Below are 23,625 nucleotides of genomic sequence, written 5' to 3' on the forward strand. Positions count from 1 at the left end.
ACTTCGAGCATTTCAACCTGAGTCCCACGTGATCTAGCCGACTTAGAACCTCTTCCAGGTTCTGCAAGTGTTCGATGGTGTCCCGACCTGTGACCAGTATGTCATCCTGGAAGACTACGATGCACGGAACCGACTTTAGCAGGCTCTCCATGTTCCATTGGAAAATTGCCTCGACCGAACGAATCCCAAACGGGCATCTGTTGTTGATGAACAGACCTTTGTGCATGTTGTTGCAGGTGAGGCATTTCGAAGATTCCGCCAGCTCCTGCGTCATGTAGGCTAAGGTCACCTCCAACTTGGAGAACGTCTTTCCTCCAGCCAGGGTCGCAAATAGGTCATCTGCCTTGGGTAGCGGGTACTGTTCCTGTAGCGAAAAACGGTTAATCGTTATTTTATAGTCCCTAGAAATTCTGACCGTGCCGATGCCTTTGAGAACTGGAACAATCAGACTGGCCCACTCATTGAACTCCACCAGCATGATGATGCCTACTTGCTGCAGCCTGTCCAGCTCAATTTCCACTTTCTCTCGCATCATATATGGCACCGCCGTGCCTTGTGGTGGATGGACTGTGTACCGGGAACCAAGTGGATCTGCATCTTAACCCCCGAGAAACTTCCAGTGCCTAGCTCAAACAACGACGGGAATCTACTCAGATCCTGGGCACATGAGGCGTCGTCGATGGACGAAAGCACTCGGATGTCGTCCCAGTTCCAGCAGACTTTTCCCAGCCTGCTTCTAGTGGTAGTTTGTGCACTGCTCCATCATAGGAGACTTTTACTTCTGCGCTGCCAATAACAGGGATCATCTCTTTGGTGTAAGTTCTTAGCTTGGTGTGAATAGGACTGAGCTTGGGCCTGTGTGCCTTGTTGCACCACAGCCTGTCGAAGGTCTTTTTGCTCATGATAGAGTGACTCGCACCTGTGTCCAGTTCCATGGATACTGGAATTCCGTTCAGTTCAACTTTTAACATGATCGGTGGACATTTCGTGGTGAAGGTGTGCACCCCGTACACTTCTGCCCCCTCGGTTCGAGTCTCTAGTTCAGCCTGATCCACAGTGGATCGATCTTCCTCTGCAAAGTGGTGGTTTGTAGCTTGTCTGCTCATTCGCTGGAGGTGTCCCATTGTTCCACAGCCTTTGCACGCATAGTGTTTGAAGTGGCATTGATGGGCTCGATGATCACCTCCACAGAGCCAACAAGGTGTTAATTGCCTCGCATTAACGATTGATGGCGGATTCTGGGTCATCTGAGGTCATGTAGCTGCAGGCATGTACGTTCTGCCATATGCATTCCTGCTTGAAAACAACTTTACTTTGTGTTCAGTACCAGCCGAAACCTCTTTATGCTGCAAAATTTGTTTGGTGTTATCTCTGGTGGACATGAATGCCTGGGCTATCATTATGGCTTTGCTCAGATTCGGTGTTTCAACAGTCAATAGTTTGCGAAGGATAACCTCATGGCCAATGTCAAGCACAATAAAGTCTCTTAGCATTTGCTCAAGGAATCCATCGAATTCGCAATGTCCTGCAAGGCTCCTTAGTTCGGCGACGTATCTCGTCACTTCCTGGCCTTCTGACCATTGACACGCGTAGAACCGATACCTTGCCATCAGAATGCTTTCCTTCGGATTAAGATGCTCCCGGACCAGCATACACAGTTCTTCATAGGATTTGGTTGTTGGTTTCACCGGAGCTAGAAGATTCTTCATGAGGCCATAGATTGTTGCCCTACACATGGTAAGGAGGGTCGCCCTTTGTTTGGCAGCATTCTCGTCCCCTTCCAGCTCATTGGCCACGAAGTATTGGTCGAGTCGCTCCACAGAGGCCTCCCAATCGTCCCCTTCTGAGAGTTTCTCCAGGATACCAACAGTTCTTTGCATTTTTGCGTGATTGTTCATTATCTTGTCGCCAATTGTTGTGCTCATAATAAAGTGATACAACTGAGTACTGTATGCAATGAGTAAGTGTGACCTGAGCTCCTTTAATTAAACTCCAGAGTGTTGGTATGGTATGGGAGGCCTGCTTATATACAATGTTCCTAAGGAATGCTGGGATCCCTTGGGACTCCCAACAAGTAGGCCCTCTGGTGGTGGTGTAATACACGTTGCCAAGGGGTACATACATAACAGTCGTTACTGTTGTAATGTGGGAAACACGGCAGCCAATTTGCGCACAGCAAGCTACCACAAACAGCAATGTGATAATGACCAGACAATCTGTTTTTGATTGAGGGATAAAATTATCAACAACAACTGTTATTTATATAGCACCTTAAACATAGTGAAACTTCCCAAGGGGCTTCACAGGAGTATTATGAGATACAAAATTTGACACCGAGCCGCATAAACAGAAATTAGCGCAGGTGATCAAAAGCTTGGTCAAAGAGGTATGTCTTAAGCAGTGTCTTGAAGGAGGAAAGAGAGGTAGAGAAGCGGAGAGGTTTAGCAGGGAGTTCCAGAGCTTGGGGCCCAGGCAACAGAAGGCACGGCCACCAAATGTGGAGCGATTATAATCAGGAATGTTCAAGAGGGCAGAATTAGAGAAGCAAAAACATCTCGGGTTGGGGGGCGGTGGGGGTTGTTGTGGAGCTGCAGGAGATTACAGAGATAGGGAGGGGCAAGGCCATGGAGGGATTTGAAAATAAGTATAATCTTGAAATCGAGGGGTTGCTTAACTGGAAGCCAATGTTAGTCAGCGAGCACAGGGGTGATGGATGAGTGGGACTTGGTGCGAGTTAGGAAAAGGGCAGCTGACTTTTGGATCACCTCTAGTTTACACAGGGTAGAATGTGGAGGCCGGCTAGGAGTGCGTTGGAATAGTCAAGTCTCGAGGTAACAAAGGCATGGATGAGTGTTTCAGTATATTAAGAGAAAGGGAGCAGCTGAAGGGGAATGTGGGCCCAATAAAGACAGATGCAGACGAGACTATAATAGATAATAAGGTCATGGCAGGCTTGGGCAATGGAAACTTTGCATCTATTTCGAAGAACTTACGAGAATTAATGCATGTAAAAAATGTCATTGTATAAATATTGGGACTTAAGAGAGACAAATCTGCTGGTTTCCACCCCGGATATTAAAAGAAACCATTGAGGAAATTATAGATGTGTTTGTCATAGTTTTCCAGAGTCTTCTAGAATCAGGAATTAAGTCCTTGGTCTGGAAAATTGCAAATGGTGCTCCATATTTAAAGAAGGGAGGAGGCAGAAAGCAAGTAACTACTGACCCTGTCAGTTTAATGTCAGTTGTGGGGAAGTTGCTGGAATAGATCACCAGGACAGAGTGACCGAGCACGCGGACAAGTCTGAGCTGATCAAAGAGAGCCAGCACGGACTGTGAAGACTAGGTCATGTCTGGTTCATCGAGCTGAATGTGTTTAGGAGCTCACTCGCATGGTGGATCGGGGAGTGTCTATGGATGTGGTCTGCATGAACTTCCAGAAAGATCAGGTTCCTGACAGATTATCAAACATGAGAAGACATGGAATTGAAGGGGACTCAGTGACATGTGTTGTCATTGGTTGAGAGATAGGAGACAGTGACAGGTACTCTGATTAGCAGGATGTGACAAGTGGTGTTTCCCAGGGATCGGGACTGGGGCCTCAGCTCTTTACCATATTTATTCGTGATTTGGATGAAGGGATTGAGTTGCACATCCAAGATGGCACTAAGTTAGGAGGCACAGGAAGTTGTGCAGATGGGAACAGGAAGTTACAAAGGTACATAGACAGACTCATTGAGTGGGCAAAACTATGGCAGGTGGCGTTTATTACAGGGAAGTGTGAGGTCATCTATTTTGGATCCAAGAAAGACAAATCAGAATTTTTTTAAATGTGTTTTACTTGTATGGGGTGTTTGTGAACATCATTGAGTGGGATATGCCTATTTATGGGCTCAATTTTCCCCAAGCCCATTTTCTGGCTTATTCCCAGAGTTACTGTTGTGTATCTGTAAACTGTAATAAACGCCACCTGCCATAGTTTTGCCCACTCAATGAGTCTGTCTATGTACCTTTGTAACTTCCTGTTCCCATCTGCACAACTTCCTGTGCCTCCTAACTTAGTGCCATCTTGGATGTGCAACTCAATCCCTTCATCCAAATCACGAATAAATATGGTGAAGAGCTGAGGCCCCAGTCCCGATCCCGATCCCATGTTCCGCCACCAGGGAGTGCATCCCCTGAGGTCCCAAGTGATCCCAGCATCCCTTGGGAGCACTCTATATAAGCCGGCCCCTAAGGCCTGTTCCTCACTCTGGAGTGTCTTAATAAAGACCGCGGTCACTGTTACTTTAACCTCTCTGTGTGCAGTCTCATCTGTGTTAGGAACACAATAACTGGCGATGAGTATACGAATCCAACAGAAAGATGCAGCAAACTGTGGGCATCCTGGAGAAGTTCTCGGAGGGTGAGGATTGGGAAGTCGATGTCGAACGGCTGGACCAGTACTTTGTAGCCAACAAGCTGGATGGAGAAGGAAGCACTGCAAAAAGGAGAGCGGTCCTCCTCATGGTCTGCGGGGCACCGACCTACAGCCTCATGAAGAATCTTCTGGCTCCAGTGAAACCCACAGATAAGTCGTATGAGGAGCTGTGTACACTGATTCGGGAGCATGTTAACCCGAGGGAGAGCGTACTGATGGCGAGGTATCGGTTCTACATCTGCCAGCGATCTGAAGGTCAGGAAGTGGCGAGCTACGTCGCCGAGCTAAGGCGACTTGCAGGACAATGTGAGTTTGATGGCTACCTGGAGCCAATGCTCAGAGACCTTTTTGTACTAGGCATTGGCCACGAGACCATCCTACGAAAACTTTTGACTGCTTTGACACCGACCCTCAGTAAGGCCATTGCAATAGCACAGGCGTTTATGTCCACCAGACAAATCCCTCAGCACACAAGTGACTCAGAGCCTGCAACAAAGGATGAATGCAAGGTAATTCACACCTTGTTGGCATTGTGGAGGCTTCCATTCAGCCTTTTCATACCGTTTCAAAGGGTATGTTTGAAGAGCTGTGGAACAATGGGGCACCTCCAACGAGCTTTCAGATGAGCTGCAAGCTCTGCAAAACCTGCTAGCGACCACGTGGCAGAGGAAGATCGGTCCATGGTGGATCAAAGCAATTTCGAGCCTCAGAGAGAGGAAGCAAATGCTGAAGTACAAGGGGTGCACACATTTTCGACGAAATGTCCACCTATAATGCTAAATGTAAAATTGAATGGTTTACCCGTAGCCATGGAACTGGCGCTAGCCAATCCATCATGAGTAAAAAGATGTTTGAGAGACTGTGGTGCAACAAGGCATTCAAACCAGCCCTGAGCCCCATCCACACGAAACTGAGAACGTACACCAAAGAGCTTATCACTGTCCTGGACAGCGCCATGGTCAAGGTCACCTACGAGGGCACGGTGCATGAACTGCCACTCTGGATTGTCCCAGGCGATGGCCCCACACTGCTTGGGAGGAACTGGCTGGGCAAAATCCGCTGGAACTGGGATGACATCCGAGCGCTATCACATGTCAATGAGGCCTCATGTACCCAGGTTCCAAACAAATTTCCTTCCCTTTTTGAGCCAGGCATTGGAAACTTTTCCGGGGCAAAGGTGCGGATCCACTTGGTCCCAGAGGCATGACCCATTCACCACAAGACGCGAGCGGTACCTCACATGATGAGGGAGAGAGTGGAAATCGAGCTGGACAGGCATCATCTCCCCAGTGGAATTCAGCGAGTGGGCCAGCCCGATTGTTCCAGTACTCAAAAGTGATGGCACGGTCAGGATTTGCGGCGATTATAAAGTAACTATTAATCGTTTCTCGCTACAGGACCAATACCCACTACCTAAGGCAGATGACCTATTTGCGACGCTGGTAGGAGGCAAGACATTTACCTTGCTCGACCTGACTTCGACCTACATGACGCAGGAGCTGGAGGAGTCTTCGAAGGGCCTCACCTGCATCAACACGCACAAGGGACTGTTCATCTACAACAGATGCCCGTTTGGAATTCGGTCGGCTGCAGCGATCTTCCAGAGAAACATGGAGAGCCTACTCAAGTCGGTACCACGCGCGGTGGTTTTTCAGGACGACATATTGGTCACAGGTCGGGATACCGTCGAGCATCTACAAAACCTGGAGGAGGTCCTCCAGCGACTGGATCGCGTAGGGCTGCGACTGAAGAGGTCAAAATGCATTTTCATTTGAACAGAAGTGGAGTTTTTGGGGAGAAAGATTGCGGCGGACGGCATTCGGCCCACAGAGGCTATCAGGAACGCGCCCAGGCCATGGAACATCATGGAGCTGCGGTCGTTCCTGGGATTCCTCAACTATTTTGGTAACTTCCTACCGGGGTTAAGCACCCTTTTAGAGCCCCTACATGTGTTATTGCATAAAGGTGAGAACTGGGTATGAGGAAAAAAACAAGTAATTGCTTTTGAGAAAGCCAGAAACATTTTGTGCTCCAACAAGCTGCTTGTATTGTATAACCTGTTTAAATTACTTGTGCTAGCATGTGATGCGTCGTCGTACGGAGTCAGGTATGTATTACAATAAGCTAACATTGCGGGGAAGTTGCAACCTGTCGCCTATGCCTCCAGGAGCTCGTCTAAGGCCGAGAGGCCAGGCACCGAGAACTGTGCGGATGGAAATGGCGCAGCCTGCAAACTTGTTGATGGTGGCGCAGCTCGCAGACTTGTTGATGGTCATGGAAGCATTTGAAAATGATAAATCACCTGTCACGGCCCGCCAGATTAGGACTTGGACCAGCTAAGATCCTCTGCTGTCCCTAGTAAAAAACTGTGTACTGCATGGGAGCTGGGCCAGCATCCCGTTGAAATGCAAGAGCTAATCAAGCCGTTCCAGCGGCAAAAGGACGAGCTGTCCATTCAGGCAGACTGCCTGTTGTGGGGTAACCGCGTAGTGCTACCCAAAAAGGGCAGGGAAATGTTCATCTCGGATCTCCACAGCACACACCCGGGTATAGTAATGATGAAAGCGATAGCCAGATCCCATGTGTGGTGGCCCGATATCAACTCTGACTTAGAGTCTTGTGTACGGCAATACAGCGGATGTGCTCAGTTGAGCAACGCGCCCAGAGAGGCACCACTAGGTTTGTGGTCCTGGCCCTCCAGACCATGGTCAAGGATCCATGTCGACTATGCGAGCCTGTTTCTCAGTAAAATGTTCCTGGTAGTGGTGGATGATTTTTCAAAATGGATTGAATGTGAAATAATGTCGGGAAGCACCGCCACCGCCACCATTGAAAGCCTGAGGGCCATGTTTGCCACCCACGGCCTGCCTGACATACTGGTCAGTGACAACGGGCCATGTTTCATCAGTGCCGAATTTAAAGAATTCATGGCCCGAAATGGGATCAAACATGTCACCTTGGCCCCGTTTAAACCAGCCTCCAATGGGCAGGCAGAGCGGGCAGTACAAACAATCAAACAGAGCCTTAAACGAGTGACAGAAGGCTCACTCCAAACCCGCCTGTCCCGAGTACTGCTCAGCTACCTCACGAGACCCCACTCGCTCACAGGGGTGCCCCCGGCTGAGCTACTCATGAAAAGGACACTTAAAACCAGACTCTCACTGGTTCACCCCAACCTGCATGATCAGGTAGAGAGCAGGCAGCAGCAACAAAATGTAAACAATGGTCGCGCCACTGTGTCACGGGAAATTGATCTGAATGACCCTGTGTCTGTGCTAAACTATGGACATGGTCCCAAGTGGATCACGGGCAAGGTGCTAGCTAAAACAGGGAGTAGGGTGTTTGTAATCAAACTAGACAATGGACAAATTTGCAAAAAGCACCTGGACCAAACGAGGCTGCGGTTCACAGACTGCCCTGAACAACACACCACCTTTTTCGAGCCCACAACACACACCCAAAGGATCAACGACACCACCCCGGACCAGGGAATCGAACCCATCATGCCCAACAGCCCAGCAAGGCCAGGCTCACCCAGCAGCCCTACAGGGCCAACAACACGCCAGCCCAGAGAGGGCACAGCCAACACACCAGAACAGACATTTGTACCGAGGCGGTCCACCAGGGAAAGAAAGGCTCCCGACCACCTCACCTTGTAAATAGTTTTTGTAAAGTCCTTGCAGTACAGACTCACACGAAGCATATGCTGAAGCCAAGGTCACTCAGGACCTGCACCTTTATTACACAGCTCTCGAATGCCATACTTGCCTGAGGCCTGTCCTTATATACCTGTCTGGGACAGGTATCCAGCGTCTTCTGCAAGTGCACCCCTGGTGGTACAGGTCATCTCTAGTTACAGTCATGTATAGCATGGTAAGATACAGTTATGTACAGTAGTGTGAGATACATGACAGTTTTCACTTTGACTATGGGGGGGAGTGATGTTGTGTATCTGTAAAACATGCACTCCCATGTTCCGCCACTGGGGAGTGCATCCCCTGAAGTCCCAAGGGATCCCAGCATCCCTTGGGAGCACTGTATATAAGCCGGTCCCGAAGGCCTGTTCCTCACTCTGGAGTGTCTTAATAAAGACTGCGGTCACTGTTACTTTAACCTCTCTGTGTGCAGTCTCATCTGTGTTAGGAACATAATAGTTAGGCCCGTTTTTATAGGCCAGAAATGCTGCCGAAATATTTTGCCAAAGTTTCCTCGATGCATAATTCGAAGTTGGCTCCGCACATCGTGTCCAGTCACCTTGGGAGGTGGAGCCTGCTGTCTGTGCCAAAAAACGATGCCGCACCTTCTGCACATGCGTGCGAAAAAAAGTTATGTTTTTGACATCGTTCCAATGGATGCACATGCTCAGTACAGCTCAGATTTGGCAATCGCATTTTTAAAGAGCCAGTTGTGTGTGTTACAAGTGCTGCGTGAGAGCATTAGAAAAATCGCAGCTGCAGCAGTACAAGATGCCACACAGTGCAAGGACCAAAATTTCTTATAGGAAGAAGTGGAGGCACCAGTGATTGTGATTGTGATTGAGAACAGATGGCAGGAACTGGACACCAGCAGAGGTCGCATAAAAGTGCCACCAAAAGAAATGAAAAAACGCTGGAACCAAGTTGCCGAAGATTACTGGACAGTGGTGACCACCATGAGATATGGAGGCCAGTGTAAAAAGAAATGGCAGGACCTTGGTCAAATAGTTAGTGTCAGCAATATTTTCATTTATTCAATGCAATTGTAAATGTGACCAGCTGTATATGTCCCACCCAGCAGAAAGGCACCCTCTCTAAAAAGTTACATTTTCATCTTTGCAGAGGAAGGTGGCACATAATAAAAGGGAAAGAACTCGAACAGGAGGAGGTTCTGCAAATCTGCACCCACTGACACCTTTGGAAGAGAGGGTCGCTGCTTTGATGGGTCCTGCCTGGAGAAAAGCAATCAGTACTGCACAAGCTGGGCCCACACTCGAGGGAGAAGGTAAGTCCTGCAAGTTCATCGTGGTCCTTCAAATCAAACTGCTGCCTGGCCTGCGATGTGTGAGCCTGCTCATGCCACCCATCCTGCTCCCTCCTCTGCTGCTAACCATTTGACTGTTCTGTTAAATTTTGCAGAACTTGAGGCCATCTCTGACGCTGCAGAAGAAGATTCAGACACAGACGAGCCTGAAGAGGAGAACATCTTCCAATCCATCCATGGGGGTGAGTGGGAGGGGATGGAACTGGATGAAGCTCCCACTGTTGCACTGACTTTGGAGGAGGTGCCGCTCATGGAGGTGACAGCCCTCTTCCATGACTAGCGGTTTGAGTGTTGATGGGTCATTCCATGGTTTCACATCTTCCGAGGTTGCAGGTCCCAGTGGTATGGTACAGCGAGGCACACCCAGGGCCCCACCGTCCCAGGCTGTGGGTCCCAGTGGTGGGGTGCGAGCCACACCCATGGAGAGGAGAGCTCAAACATGCTCTCCTGAGGTGCAGGATGTTACCGATGTGGTTCAGATGATGTCATTGAGTGCGGAGAGCATTGACTTTACCCGATCATTCCTGGACGCCATCAGTGGGACTGTTGGGGGAAATAACAGCAATGACACGGGAAATGGGAACGATGTCCGGGATCATCAGTGAGGGAATAGTGGCCATGATGGAGGGAATATCATAGGTAGTGCAAACCACATCACTGACCATGAGGGAGGGAATGTTGCAGGTCGTTGAGACACTGTCAGGGCGCATGAGGGACGGCATGTTGCAGTTAGCTGCTGCAATAAGGGAACACGCCCAGACCCCGCGTCCATTGACAGGATCAACTGCCACTCCCACTCCAATCCCCACACCAGTCTCTGAAGAGCCCAAAGCCGGGCCCTCCAACTTGCCATTGACGCTAACGCCCCCCACCCTCCAGAGATGTGCAGTACCCGAGATGTTAGAAACAATAAGCTTGGTATCAAGCCCAGAATCATTGCGCCAACCACTGCGGGCAGGTGTAATGGAATGTCCAAGACCAAGCGCAGCGGGCGGTCTTAGAATAAGGGGGATGAGAGATGGGTGCAGCCTTTCTTTGCTGCTGTTATTATTATCGTTATTGTTGTAATTGTTCTCAAATTAAAAGTTTTTTGTAAAAGTTATGTAAATTTACAAGTTTTTAAGTGATCTTAAAGAGTGAACTTAAAGAAAAGTTTGATACAAGAATAATTTTCTTATTGTAAACTTTTGATTAAAATATATTTTACATTAAAACTGGATCACGTTCCATTAACACAACACAAGATTACTGAACAGCTCCAAACAGTAAACATGTCCCGTGGATTAGTTGTCGCTGAGCCCTCAGGCATCAGTAAAGCATTCCCGGATCAGCTGCTGGCCCGCCCTCCTCCGCCATCGTGCTCCATCCTCAGGCACTTGCATGGCTTCCTCATCCTCGTCGTCCTCCTCCTCCTCCTGCTCGTCACCTGCATCGACCACATCATTATCATCAGCCACTCTCACCGCAGGTGGGTCTTGCACCACCAGGAGCTGCTGCCTCATGATGGCTAATGTATACAGCATGCAGCACACAACAGTGAACTGACCGACAACATCAAGGGCGTACAGCAAGTAGCCTCTGGAACATCAGAGTTCATAGGGTGCTGGGTAGGAGGCCTTACCCACCTTGGGTATATTGAACGCCTATCTCGATATACCCGAGGTGGGTAAGGCCTCCTACCCAGCATCCTATGGGCACTGATGTTCCTGATGTAATGAAGTCAAATCAATTGTCCCCTACGTAGCACCAAGATGCAGAAGACTCGCACATTGTATGGCATTGGCAGTATTGCCCCCATTCTTAAATTTAACCATTGAAAGAAGCTCAAAACAGCAGGAAAGCAGGCAGCACAGGTTCACAGTTGTATCTCTCCAGGTCTGTATGGATGGACCACATCCAAAGGTCTTGTGACTTCTCTTCTTGACCCCCCCCCCCCCCACCCCGCCTTGAGTCTTGTGACTTCTCTCTCTCCCTCCCCCTCCCCGGGCCTCCAAGCCTTCCGATCGGCACCTCACCCTCTCTCTCTCTCGCCCCCCCCGCCACCCCCAACCTTTACTAATTGTAGTCTTGTGACTTCTCTTTCTCTCCCTCATGTTCCCTGGGCTCCAAGCCTTTTGATCGGCACCTCGCTCTCTCTCCTCCCCCTCTCTACCCCACGGCTTGTTTTGAAGCCAAACCCTGAGCCACTGTGTCCGGGAGCGAGGCCAATTCTGCCGGCCAAACCTACGACCCTCCAGCCCTGCTTCAAGACGTTCCCTGGTGGCGTGTGAGTGAGTAAAAAAATGAGAGAACTTCTGAAATCCAACAAATTTACACTACTTCATTGACAGGTAAAAAAACGTTGAACTTTATTATTGATTTTGACAGTGTTCTTGACTCCCTCCAAAATCTTCGATTTAAAAACGATGGCTTCTTTCAGCGCAGATTTGTGAATGTGTCCTGGTTTTCATAACTCGCCAGAAGGTTTTCGGGAGTGGCCAGATACGCCGACCTCAGAGAAAAAAATGTTGGCCAAACTGCGAACAATTGAAAAAACCGGTGCAGACATGAGGGAACGTCAAAAAAAGTGGCCTAGAAAAATCGGAGCCATGTCAGTTACACTGGCGCAGATCGCAGGGGGAAACTTGGAAAAAATAAATACACCAGAAAAAACAGCGCACACCAAAAAAATGACCAGGGGCAATTGAGCACTATGTGTCTCTATCTATACAGCAATCTATATTAAAATTCAGCCACCAGTGGATTTTAAACAGGAATTCTTAAAAGAACATGAACTGATTATATTATACAAATATATATTAACTGTCTAAGTGCCGTAGCAAAGTAAAAGCCTCTTTCTTCGCTGAAACCACCTTTAGTGTTTTGAACTTGCCTTGTAGTCAGCAAATACACGAGGATGGGTCACAGTGCTTTGAAACATAAACCGCTGGTGAACCAGTGAAAGTGGGTTAACAGCCTCGGGGGCAGGAAGCAGTGGCAGCAAAGGTAAGAAGGGATATTAGTTCACCAGTGCCAGCTGCTCCCTTCCTTTATTGATTTGTTGCTAGCCCATTCTCTCTCAATTCACCAATGTTGCTGTTAATCCATTCATCTGCTGATGTGCCTGCTGCTTCAGGAATTGATTTCCGTGTGTCCATGTCTCTGGAGTTGGTTCAGTTCTCACTGTCCCACTAACTTACTGATTTGTTGGTATTGCCACTGCTCCCATTTATTCACTGATGCTCACAACTCCATTTGTTTTCTAACCAGAATTTGGGGTTTGCAGTTCTCCGTGTGTTTAATCCGGTCCGCCAATACTTGGAGAAGCTGGGCTCCCCCTCGCTGTTTGCCGAGTGTGTTTGTGGCTGCACAAATCCAATTGTGGGCTGCAGCCCGACCCATTCAATGAGAACAACTTGTATTTATAGTGCCTTTAACGTAATAAACCCTCACAAGGTGCTTCTCAGGAACGGTATCAGACACAATTTGACACCGAGCCACATAAACAGATATTAAGCCAGGTGAAAGGGTCGGGTTTAAGGAGTGACCAAAAGGAAGTAGAGGCGGAGAGGTTTAGGGAGGGAATGCCACAGCTTCGGGCCCAGACAGCTGAAGGCACGGCCACCAGAATGGTGGGGCGAAGGAAGTGGGGGATGCACAAGAGGCCAGAATTGGAGTGCAGAGTTCCCGGAGGGTTGAAGGGCTGGAGGAGGTTACAGAGATAGGGAAAGGGCAAGGCCGTGGAGAGATTGTAAACTCACTACCTGACTGATTTCATTCCCTCTTGTGGTTGAGACTGAAGTGAGCACTCGTACCTACCCACCCAACACATTTACAATCACCCAATTGATATTTTTGGCCGAACCGACCCCCCAGACTCTCGTTAGCTGTTGGGCCTTGAGCCTACTTGGGGCTGATTGGCCTATGTTGCAACCCAGATGAACTCAAAGCACACCCAGGACTCGCTTATCAGGCACTAAACGGCCACCTACGTTTATTTAACGGAACTGGCGCCAGCACCATTAGCATATTCAAGGGTCCTAGCGCCTGCTTTAGGCGGCCGTTCCGGATGCCTGAAAATCTTCTGGGGCCATTGGATGTTTTCAGGTGCTCTTGGGGTGAAGGGCAGACCCTGGGAAATTGGTCATTCTTGCTCCTGTTTTCCGTCTGGATAATGGGCGCAATGATGGCCAATTTCTCGCCTAATATTTCTCCAAAGCAAACAATCTCAGGCTGTTCAAACTCTCCTCATAGCCTCAGGTGCCTGAAGAAAGAAACTTTTCTTTCACAGCCACAGTTCCACGACCTGTTTTGAAATAACGTTTTCAGTGATTGCCGTCCAACATGATTATTAAGCAATTAATTAATGAGAGGAAGTTGAATAACAGAAGCAAAGACATCCTTGGGGCTCAGTGCAATAAACCACATTGTGGAGTCTTGCTGGGACCCAAATTCCTCTTTATTTTTACAGCTCAGATTGTAACCAACAGGCCATCTCTTGGAGCAGGGGTAGTCAGTTAGTAACTCTGCCCTCCCCATATCTCCCAGGAGTTAATGCCCAGTTAATGGACATGTGAGAAACTGTGCAACACCACATATCCCATCCGGCATTGCAAACCCGTTTAAAGTAGTTCCAAACATCTGTGTTTTTAAAATATTTTTCTATTTGCGACATTCAGAGTGAAGCATTTTAGAGCCACCGGTTTCTTTCTCCTTTTTCCCCCTTCACATTTCCTCCCCAACCCCCTCCTTTCCTGAAGGCTTTGCCTCCTTGCTGGGGTCCACTTCCACAAGTGCCGGATGCCTGTTGGGTTTTGGCCAAATGGCAATGAGTCACACATGAGCCTTGACGATGAGTGTTGGCAGGATTAGACCGTGGGAGGAGTTAAAGAGCTGCCCTCTCCGTTAGCTGCACATTTGCATTTCTAGTATGGTCACTACATAACGATAAGGAGTGGGAGCCTTGCTCATTCTCACCGAACTCAGAACACTGAGGGCAGCTGCAGGACCTTGTCGATCCAGACTGAGTTTATCCTGACCTCCCCGGGAGTGGTCACCTGACCCAGAACCACTGGTTCAGCTCCTTACCGCTCAACCATTGCGAAACACGATCCGCCAACTCATGCTGAAAACACAGATTAGCTGTGTTTCAAACACATGTTCCTCGTACAGTGTTCTATTACACTCTTCTCTTTAGCTGAGGATTTCTCTGTAAGGTAACCTTGATTGGGTATGTTTCATGTTGGAGTTTCTGTATTTCAACCAAGTTCAGAAAGAGTTTCTGACATCGGCGGGGGGGGGGGCGGGTGGGGTTGGGGGGGTGGTGCGGAGATCGTGCCTGGGTGGGGTGGGGGGGCAGATACAGCATAAGATTTACTTCAGCGACTGGTGTGGGTGGGAGGAGCAGGAAGCTGACCCTCCCCAGCCCCGACCCTCCCCAGTCCGTCCTGCGTGATTAAAGTTTCCCCCCTGTGGGTTTGCTACAGAGCACCAGGTCAACACAAGGAGGAAGGTAGTTTGGTCTATGAATAAATAGGAAGTGTGGTGAGAGCAAGGATGTTGTATTCATGGGTGAGTGCAATCAGCCCAATATAAACTGTAAAAACGCTTGTGGTTTAGAGACAGAGATGGTCGGTGTAATGTGTGACTGCTCCTTAATCTAATATGTTGAGGAAACAATGCTCATCTTGATCTGATCATCAATGACCCAGGACATGTACAGGGAATGGAAGTCACTAAACCTCAGGGGCAGCACCTGCAGAATGATAAAGTTCAACATGATCTGGGAGTCACAACGACCCACGACCCGGAGCCAGAAACAGAATCTGGGATTGTCCCATCCCCAGGCTTTCTGCCTCCTCCCCCGATCGCGTTCACCTCGGCCCCCCCTCCCCAGACCGTGTTCACCTCGGCCCCCCCTCCCCCGACCGTGTTCACCTCGGCCCCCTCCCGTGTTCACCTCGGCCCCCCCCCTCCCCCGACCGTGTTCACCTCGGCCCCCTCCCGTGTTCACCTCGGCCCCCCCACTCCCCCGACCGTGTTCACCTCGGCCCCCCCACTCCCCCGACCGTGTTCACCTCGGCCCCTCCCTCCCCCGACCGTGTTCACCTCGGCCCCCCCTCCCCCGACCGTGTTCACCTCGGCCCCCCCCCTCCCCCGACCGTGTTCACCTCGGCCCCCTCCCCCGACCGTGTTCAACTCGGCCCCCCCTCCCCCGACCGTGTTCACCTCGGCCCCCTCCCCCGACCGTGTTCACCTCGGCCCCCCCCTCCCCCGACCGTGTTCACCTCGGCCCCTCCTCCCCCGACCGTGTTCACCTCGGCCCCTCCCTCCCCCGACCGTGTTCACCTCGGCCCCCCCCCTCCCCCGACCGTGTTCACCTCGGCCCCCCCCCTCCCCCGACCGTGTTCACCTCGGCCCCTCCCTCCCCCGACCGTGTTCACCTCGGCCCCCTCCCCCGACCGTGTTCACCTCGGCCCCCCCCCCTCCCCCGACCGTGTTCACCTCGGCCCCCCCTCCCCCGACCGTGTTCACCTCGGCCCCCCCTCCCCCGACCGTGTTCACCTCGGCCCCCCCTCCCCCGACCGTGTTCACCTCGGCCCCTCCCTCCCCCGACCGTGTTCACCTCGGCCCCCCCCTCCCCCGACCGTGTTCACCTCGGCCCCCCCCCCTCCCCCGACCGTGTTCACCTCGGCCCCTCCCTCCCCCGACCGTGTTCACCTCGGCCCCCTCCCCCGACCGTGTTCACCTCGGCCCCCCCCCCTCCCCCGACCGTGTTCACCTCGGCCCCCCCTCCCCCGACCGTGTTCACCTCGGCCCCCCCTCCCCCGACCGTGTTCACCTCGGCCCCCCCCTCCCCCGACCGTGTTCACCTCGGCCCCCCCCCTCCCCCGACCGTGTTCAACTCGGCCCCTCCCCCGACCGTGTTCACCTCGGCCCCTCCCTCCCCCGACCGTGTTCACCTCGGCCCCCCCTCCCCCGACCGTGTTCACCTCGGCCCCCCCCTCCCCCGACCGTGTTCACCTCGGCCCCCTCCCCCGACCGTGTTCAACTCGGCCCCCCCTCCCCCGACCGTGTTCACCTCGGCCCCCTCCCCCGACCGTGTTCACCTCGGCCCCCCCCTCCCCCGACCGTGTTCACCTCGGCCCCCCCTCCCCCGACCGTGTTCACCTCGGCCCCTCCCTCCCCCGACCGTGTTCACCTCGGCCCCCCCCTCCCCCGACCGTGTTCACCTCGGCCCCCCCCCTCCCCCGACCGTGTTCACCTCGGCCCCTCCCTCCCCCGACCGTGTTCACCTCGGCCCCCTCCCCCGACCGTGTTCACCTCGGCCCCCCCCTCCCCCGACCGTGTTCACCTCGGCCCCCCCTCCCCCGACCGTGTTCACCTCGGCCCCCCCTCCCCCGACCGTGTTCACCTCGGCCCCCCCTCCCCCGACCGTGTTCACCTCGGCCCCTCCCTCCCCCGACCGTGTTCACCTCGGCCCCCCCCCTCCCCCGACCGTGTTCACCTCGGCCCCTCCCTCCCCCGACCGTGTTCACCTCGGCCCCCTCCCCCGACCGTGTTCACCTCGGCCCCCCCCCTCCCCCGACCGTGTTCACCTCGGCCCCCCCTCCCCCGACGGTGTTCAACTCGGCCCCCCCCTCCCCCGACCGTGTTCACCTTGGGCCCCCTTCCCCGACCGTGTTCAGCTCAGGCCCCCGCCTCTCTCCTGACCATGTTCACCTCGGGTCCCTCCCCCAGACCACTTACCCAATGCTGGGAGTCTTCCTTCGCCACAGTTAAATCCAGCCCGATGATCTCTGTTACCTGTCTCCGCCGTTTTATTGCTGCTGTTCCTTAGTCTCTTTGGTGCTTGTCTCTTTTTCTCTTCTGTTTTGCCTCTCTCTCCTCGTCTTCTTTTGTTTCTCGCTCTGTTCTGCTTCTCTTTGTCTGTCTTGCTTCCTTGCTTTCGGATGAGAAGCAGTGATCCCACCACCGCTGCTGGGGAATTTAAATTCAGTTAGTAAATAAATCTGGAATAAAAAACTATTATCAGTAATGGTGACCATGAAACTACTGGATTGTCATAAAAACCCATCTGGTCCACGAATGTTCTTTAGGGAAGGGAATCGGCCTCCCTTATGCTGACTGATATGTGACTCCAGATCCACAGTCCTCTTAACTGCCCTCTGAAATACCGCGCCCCCCCCCCTCCCCCCCAGCAAGCCTCTCAGTTGTATAAGGTGGCTCACCACCTTCTTCTCTAAGGAAATTAAGTGTGGGCAATACATTCTGTGAGTGAATAAATCAAAACAAATATTGTAAGTAAAAAAACAGGAGGCACCCGTGCTCCAGGGGAAGGACAGTACGTGTTGTGGGGTAGGTAAAGCAAACCCAGAACAATACTTTCAGATATAACCAGGGCGGGAGGGCACAGTCAGGATTGTAAAGGCCAAGTTCAGGACTCAGTTATTTGAAGACGGTGATCAAAAGCTGGAACAGGTTCCCAGGCGAGGCCAGAACACGGGACAGGTTTACAAACCGCTGGACGCTGCAATGGGACGATGGTAGCATTGGAATTCTGGAAGGATGAGATGAAGTGGACCGAGAGCCTTCTGTATCTGAACCTACATCAGAATCTTGTATTGGGTATCGCAAAATATTACTAAAACTGGCAACTTTTTCCTGATTTTCTGATCCTTTTAATACCAACCTCTGTGGTAAAGGCAGCAAAGAACATATCCACAGCAGGAGTTCTGAGTTCAGTTGCAGTGTGTGTGTTTTTGGGCTGCCTGTTCACACTGGGATTGTTGGTCAGTACAGGGCAATGTGGGACAGCTAAGCTCAGGATATGTTTGAACAACTCGGCTACAAATTACTGATAATACACAATATCCATTCGCAAACAGACAGGAGATTTTATAATCGCTTCGGCTTCAAGTTATTACTTTATGTGGTTCCTCATCTCTTCTGATCATCAGTTATTTATTATTCACAGGTCTAAAGGCAAGTCCGGTTCTTATCCAGTCCCCAGAAGTTATGACTGTGCCCGAGGGTGGGACGGTGCAGTTTCGATGTACCTTGGAGAGAAGCAAAGTGCAATACAGTGTGGACAGATATGATGTACACTGGTTCCTCTCACAAGATAGGAATCACAAAATACTTACTCATTATGCAGATGGCAGGGTTGACCGATCACAAGGTGTCTCTGAGCGGTTTCAGCTTTCCAGAGATGTTGCCAGTAACAGCTACATTCTGACCATCAGAGGCGTGCAGCACAGAGACAGCGCGGTCTATATCTGTGGTATTTGGAGAAGAATCTATGGAAATGGAACCCCATTGAATGTAACCAGTAAGTACCTTCTATATTATATCAGTTTTCTATCTAATAATGTTACAATACCAACATCTCATGTTTAAAAATGTTGTACAATGTTGCCACTTTTACAGTAACAACACTGAGTGGAAGTTCTAAGCATAGAATAGAGGGTGAAATCTGGGCCAAACTCAATTTGTTTTTAATTGAACAAAAACATGTGAGCACATGGTGGGAAAAAACTCTCACACACAGGATTAAATGGTAAAATACATCTTGAAGGAAAAATGCAATAATAGGAATAACAGACACCTAACTGATAAAATCAGGACTTTGACAGGGTAAATGTATAAAACATCATATCATCATCATCATAGGCAATCTCTTGGAATCGAGGAAGACTTGCTTCCACTCTTAAAATGAGACCTTCCGTGGCTGAACAGCCCAATACGAGAATCACAGACCCTGTCACAGGTGGGACAGATAGTCGTTGAGGGTAAGGGAGGGTGGGACAGGTTTGCCACACGCTCTTTCCATTGCCTGCGCTTGATTTCTGCATGCTCTCGGCGATGAGACTCGAGGTGGACAGGAGTTCCCAATATAGTGCTTGCTTTAGGAGTCTCGTGTCTGGCATGCGGACCATGTGGCCTGCCCAGCGGAGCTGATCAAGTGTGGTCAGTGCTTCAATGCTGGGGATGTTGCCCTGGTCGAGGACACTAATGTTTGTGTGTCTGTCCCCCCAGGGGATTTGTAGGATCTTGCGGAGACATCGTTGGTGGTATTTCACCAGCGACTTGAGGGGTCTACTGTACATGGTCCATGTCTCTCAGCCACACGGGAGGGCGCGTATAGCCCTGTAGACCAAGGGCTTAGTGGCAGATTTGAGGGCCTGGTCTTCGAACACACTTTTCCTCAGGCAGCCGAAGGCTGCACTGGCGCACTGGAGGCGGTGTTGAATCTTGTCGTCAATGTCTGTTTTTGTTGATAAGAGGCTCCCAAGGTATGGGAAATGATCCACCTTGTCCAGGGTTGCGCTGTGGATCTTGATGACTGGGGGACAGTGCTGTGCGGCGAGGACAGGCTGGTGGAGGACCTTTGTCTTATGGATGTTTAGCGGTAGGCCCATGCTTTCGTACGCCTCAGTAAATATGTCGACTATGTCCTGGAGTTCAGCCTCTGTATGTGCGCAGTCACATCTCTTAGTGACCAAATCTGCACTCATCAATACAAACAAATGACCTCTCGACACTTTCCAAGATGCAATAAACCATCCTTCAGCTTGCTAATGTAATTCAGGAATGTGCAATCGGCTTTCTGAATGGCTGGGCGGCAAAGAACAGCGTCTTGTTTTGGAGTTGAAAGCCAGAAACTATTTAATAATGGTGTCCCGTGAGATTCTCTTCCATGGGCCTGCAATGTACCCAATACACACAGACTGTACTGTGTCTGGAATGTGCCCAATACACACAGACTGCAGTGGGTCTGGAATGTGCCCAATACACACAGACTGTAGTGGGTCTGGAATGTACCCAATACACACAGACTGTAGTGGGTCTGGAATGTACCCAATACACACAGACTGTAGTGGTTCTGGAATGTACCCAATACACACAGACTGTAGTGGGTCTGGAATGTACCCAATACACACAGACTGTGGTGGGTCTGGAATGTACCCAATACACACAGACTGTAGTGGGTCTGGAATATACCCAATAAACACAGACTGTAGTGGGTCTGGAATGTGCCCAATACACACAGACTGTAGTGGGTCTGGAATGTACCCAATACACACAGACTGTAGTGGGTCTGGAATGTACCCAATACACACAGACTGTAGTGGGTCTGGAATGTACCCAATACACACAGACTGTAGTGGGTCTGGAATGTGCCCAATACACACAGACTGTAGTGGGCCTGGAATGTGCCCAATACACACAGACTGTAGTGGGTCTGGAATGTACCCAATACACACAGACTGTAGTGGGTCTGGAATGTGCCCAATACACACAGACTGTAGTGGGCCTGGAATGTGCCCAATACACACAGACTGTAGTGGGCCTGGAATGTGCCCAATACACACAGACTGTAGTGGGTCTGGGAGGGTGTGACCCAGAGAGAGAACATGACCAACCTGGTCGGAAGCCTGAGATCTGTGAACTGACAATTTATGATTTAAACAAACATATCGATGTACGGCTAGAATGTGACTGTAAAGGAGTAATGTTGGAAGCCTCGCCCACTGGGACAGTATATGGAAGGTTCAGCAGATGCCGCCCACGATTTTCTGACCATCTGGCAGCGAGATTCCTTGCAGAGCTCTGGTCTCGTTACCTTTTGTGCCTTCTCAAAAAAGCCTATGCAAAAGAAGTTCTTTCCTCGTGTCCAATGCCAGGTACCACTTCGAAAGGCAAGTGCACACTTTGTATAAGCACCACTTGGAGAAAGGACTGAGGGTAGCAAGGGCACAGAATGTACTCTGGCTAGGCAGCTTCAATGTCCATCACCAAGACTCGGGAGTACCAGCACTGACCGAGCTGGCCGAGTCCTGAGGGACATTGCTGCCAGACTGGGCTTGCGGCAGCTGGTGAGAGGACCGACATGAGGGAATTACTGATCTGGCTCTGTCCTCCCCAAGCTACAACAACTTGTATTTATACAGCGCCTTTAACATAGTAAAATATCCCAAGGAGCTTCACAGGAGCGTTATCAGACAACATTTGACACCGAGCCACATGAGGAGATATTAGGGCAGGTGACACATGTTGTAACTTCTATGTATATCAGAGCCATTGAAGATGTTGCTGGGGCCGAGGGGATTCACCTATGAATCTAAAACTTTAGAAGCTGAAGGATCCAGAGTAAGAGACCCAAGAATATAACAGGTCCAACTGTGTCGCAGGCTTTCACGTGTAGCAGAAGTGGCAAGTGTAGGTCTCCACGGACTTGGCCAACTAGGTGTGTCAGGGCCAATTCCAAGTGGCTGCCAGGCACCTGAGGTACAAGTCCATCACTCATTCTGCCCCCTCCCTGAACTCCTCTTCCACCTCCAAATCCACAGGAGCCACTGGCAAGGCCCAGTGAGCATCCGTGCAGAGCAGTATGGTTAGAGAGGAGATTCACAGCTTGACAGCAACAATACAGTGGCTGGGGAGCTGTGCAAAAAGGAAACATCAGAAAAGAACTATTGCACGGACAACGATGCAGAAACAGCAGTACGGGAGATGGAGGGGAAAAAAACAACTTTCCAAAAATCGGTCCCTCTGTCCCAGCTTCGAGTGGACATTCTGCAGTGAGCAGCTGGGAAGACCACAAGTGCCCATTGTAAACGGGCAAGCAAAAGGCACCAAGTGAGGACACGTGGGGATTCACCATGGGACTGAGTGACATCTATTTACATATTTCTCAGGGTATAATGAATCCACGCAGGCTTTCAACACAACCTGAAAATACTTCAGATGTCTTCTCCGGCTGCATCTGTTGCATCCGGACCGCCTGCCCCATCCCGCGCTGCTTGTGCACTTGCTGCGGAGCACCGCCCCTCCAGTCTGACATTGAGTCAGTGTGACAGTGATTTCAGTGGGAATTAGATCGACATAAAGGCAGCGCAGGTGGAAGACAACAAACACTTGCATTTACAAAGCTCCTTTCACATAATTGTCTCAAAGTGCTTCACAACAATGGAACTAGGACGACAGACACCAAGCCGTCAAGGAAGAAATTGGTAGAGGTGTCGGAAATGCTGGTCAAAATGATGGGTTTTTGTAACGGTTTCTAAAGTTGGAGAGAGAAGTGGAAAGTTGGAGGGCGTAATATATGAAGTTTATGGAGCTGTTGCATTGTGAGTGGCTCAGCCAGTCACGTGATGTTCACAAAACTCAATAAAACCTTAATGAGGTATGCAGTTGTGAGCCTAGTGGATGAACTGCTAATGTGTAGTGGGATTGTTAAACCTTTGTTAATAAACCAACTCGTTCTTGATAATAATGTGTTGCTCTGAATTCTTAAAGCAAAGAACCCATGAAGCAAATGCATTATGGAGGGGTTTAGCGAGGGAGCTCCAGAGAGTAGGGCTGAGGCAACGAAAGGCTTTTCCACCAATGTGGGGAGGGGAAGGGGGAGTGAATGCACAGTTAAAGAAGCAAAGAGTGCCGGGGTTATCGGCCTGGAGGAGGTTACAGAAGGTTGGAGGTGGGACATGGCAGTGAGAGATTTGAAGCTGAGGACAAGAGTTTATATTTAGTGCATTGAGGGACAGGGAGCCTCTGTACGATGACAGTGAGGAGGATTTCCTGTGGGACAGGATATGAGCGACTGTATTTTGGACAAATCAGTCGAGTTCACTGAGGATGTGAGGCCAGCAATGAGAGCATTGGAGCCATCAAGACCAGAGGTGACAGGAGCATGGATAAGGATGTCAGTGTTGTAGGGTATCAGGTGTGACCTTGGGCAGGGCCACTTCAATGCTGTGAGCTGGAATTGGACTGGACAGATTGGAACAGGCAGCATTGAGAGGGTTGGGCTTGGAGTTTAGGTGAAGATGGGTCAGCAGGCAGAGAGGACAGGCGGGTGGGTGGCTTGTTTGAGGAGGGGATTGATGACTGGTTTTGAATGTTTGAGGAAAGTCACTAGTAGTGTGAGCTACACAGTAAGGGATAAAGAGGAGTCAGGAGGTGTATGGAGAAGAAATCAATGGGCCAGGGTGTGAGCATCATTTGGGAAATAAGTGAAGAGAAGGCATGGGAGGGAGATTGGGGAGAATCTGCAGTGATGGGGATCAGGGAGGAAGACTCGGGGAGGTTGGGGAGGAAGTGGCAGAGGCAGCTGTATGCATGAAGCAAAGAAATCCTGGAGCTTTTCATATCAGGCCATATAATGATCATTTGTTTAGAATTTACTGAAGCTCAGGTGAGCTG

The 23,625-nt window shown here is 50.5% G+C and overlaps 1 protein-coding gene across 10 annotated transcripts in view; it reads left to right on the plus strand.

Annotated features, from left to right (window-relative positions):
• LOC139256021 (uncharacterized) overlaps positions 1–23,625 on the plus strand; it is a 172,728-nt gene that overhangs the window by 81,883 nt on the left and 67,220 nt on the right. For 9 of the 10 annotated variants that reach the window (XM_070874089.1, XM_070874088.1, XM_070874094.1 and 6 more), the window contains one exon: positions 18,395–18,748. In XM_070874089.1, coding sequence (XP_070730190.1) covers positions 18,436–18,748 — 313 coding nt within the window. In that variant the 5' untranslated portion in view covers positions 18,395–18,435. Of the gene's footprint in view, positions 1–9,236; positions 9,400–9,533; positions 9,621–18,394; positions 18,749–23,625 lie in introns of all 10 variants that reach the window. The other variant, XM_070874086.1, reaches the window with a different exon arrangement.

Source organism: Pristiophorus japonicus, unplaced genomic scaffold (assembly GCF_044704955.1).
Source record: "Pristiophorus japonicus isolate sPriJap1 unplaced genomic scaffold, sPriJap1.hap1 HAP1_SCAFFOLD_676, whole genome shotgun sequence".
Taxonomy (NCBI): Eukaryota; Metazoa; Chordata; class Chondrichthyes; family Pristiophoridae; genus Pristiophorus; species Pristiophorus japonicus.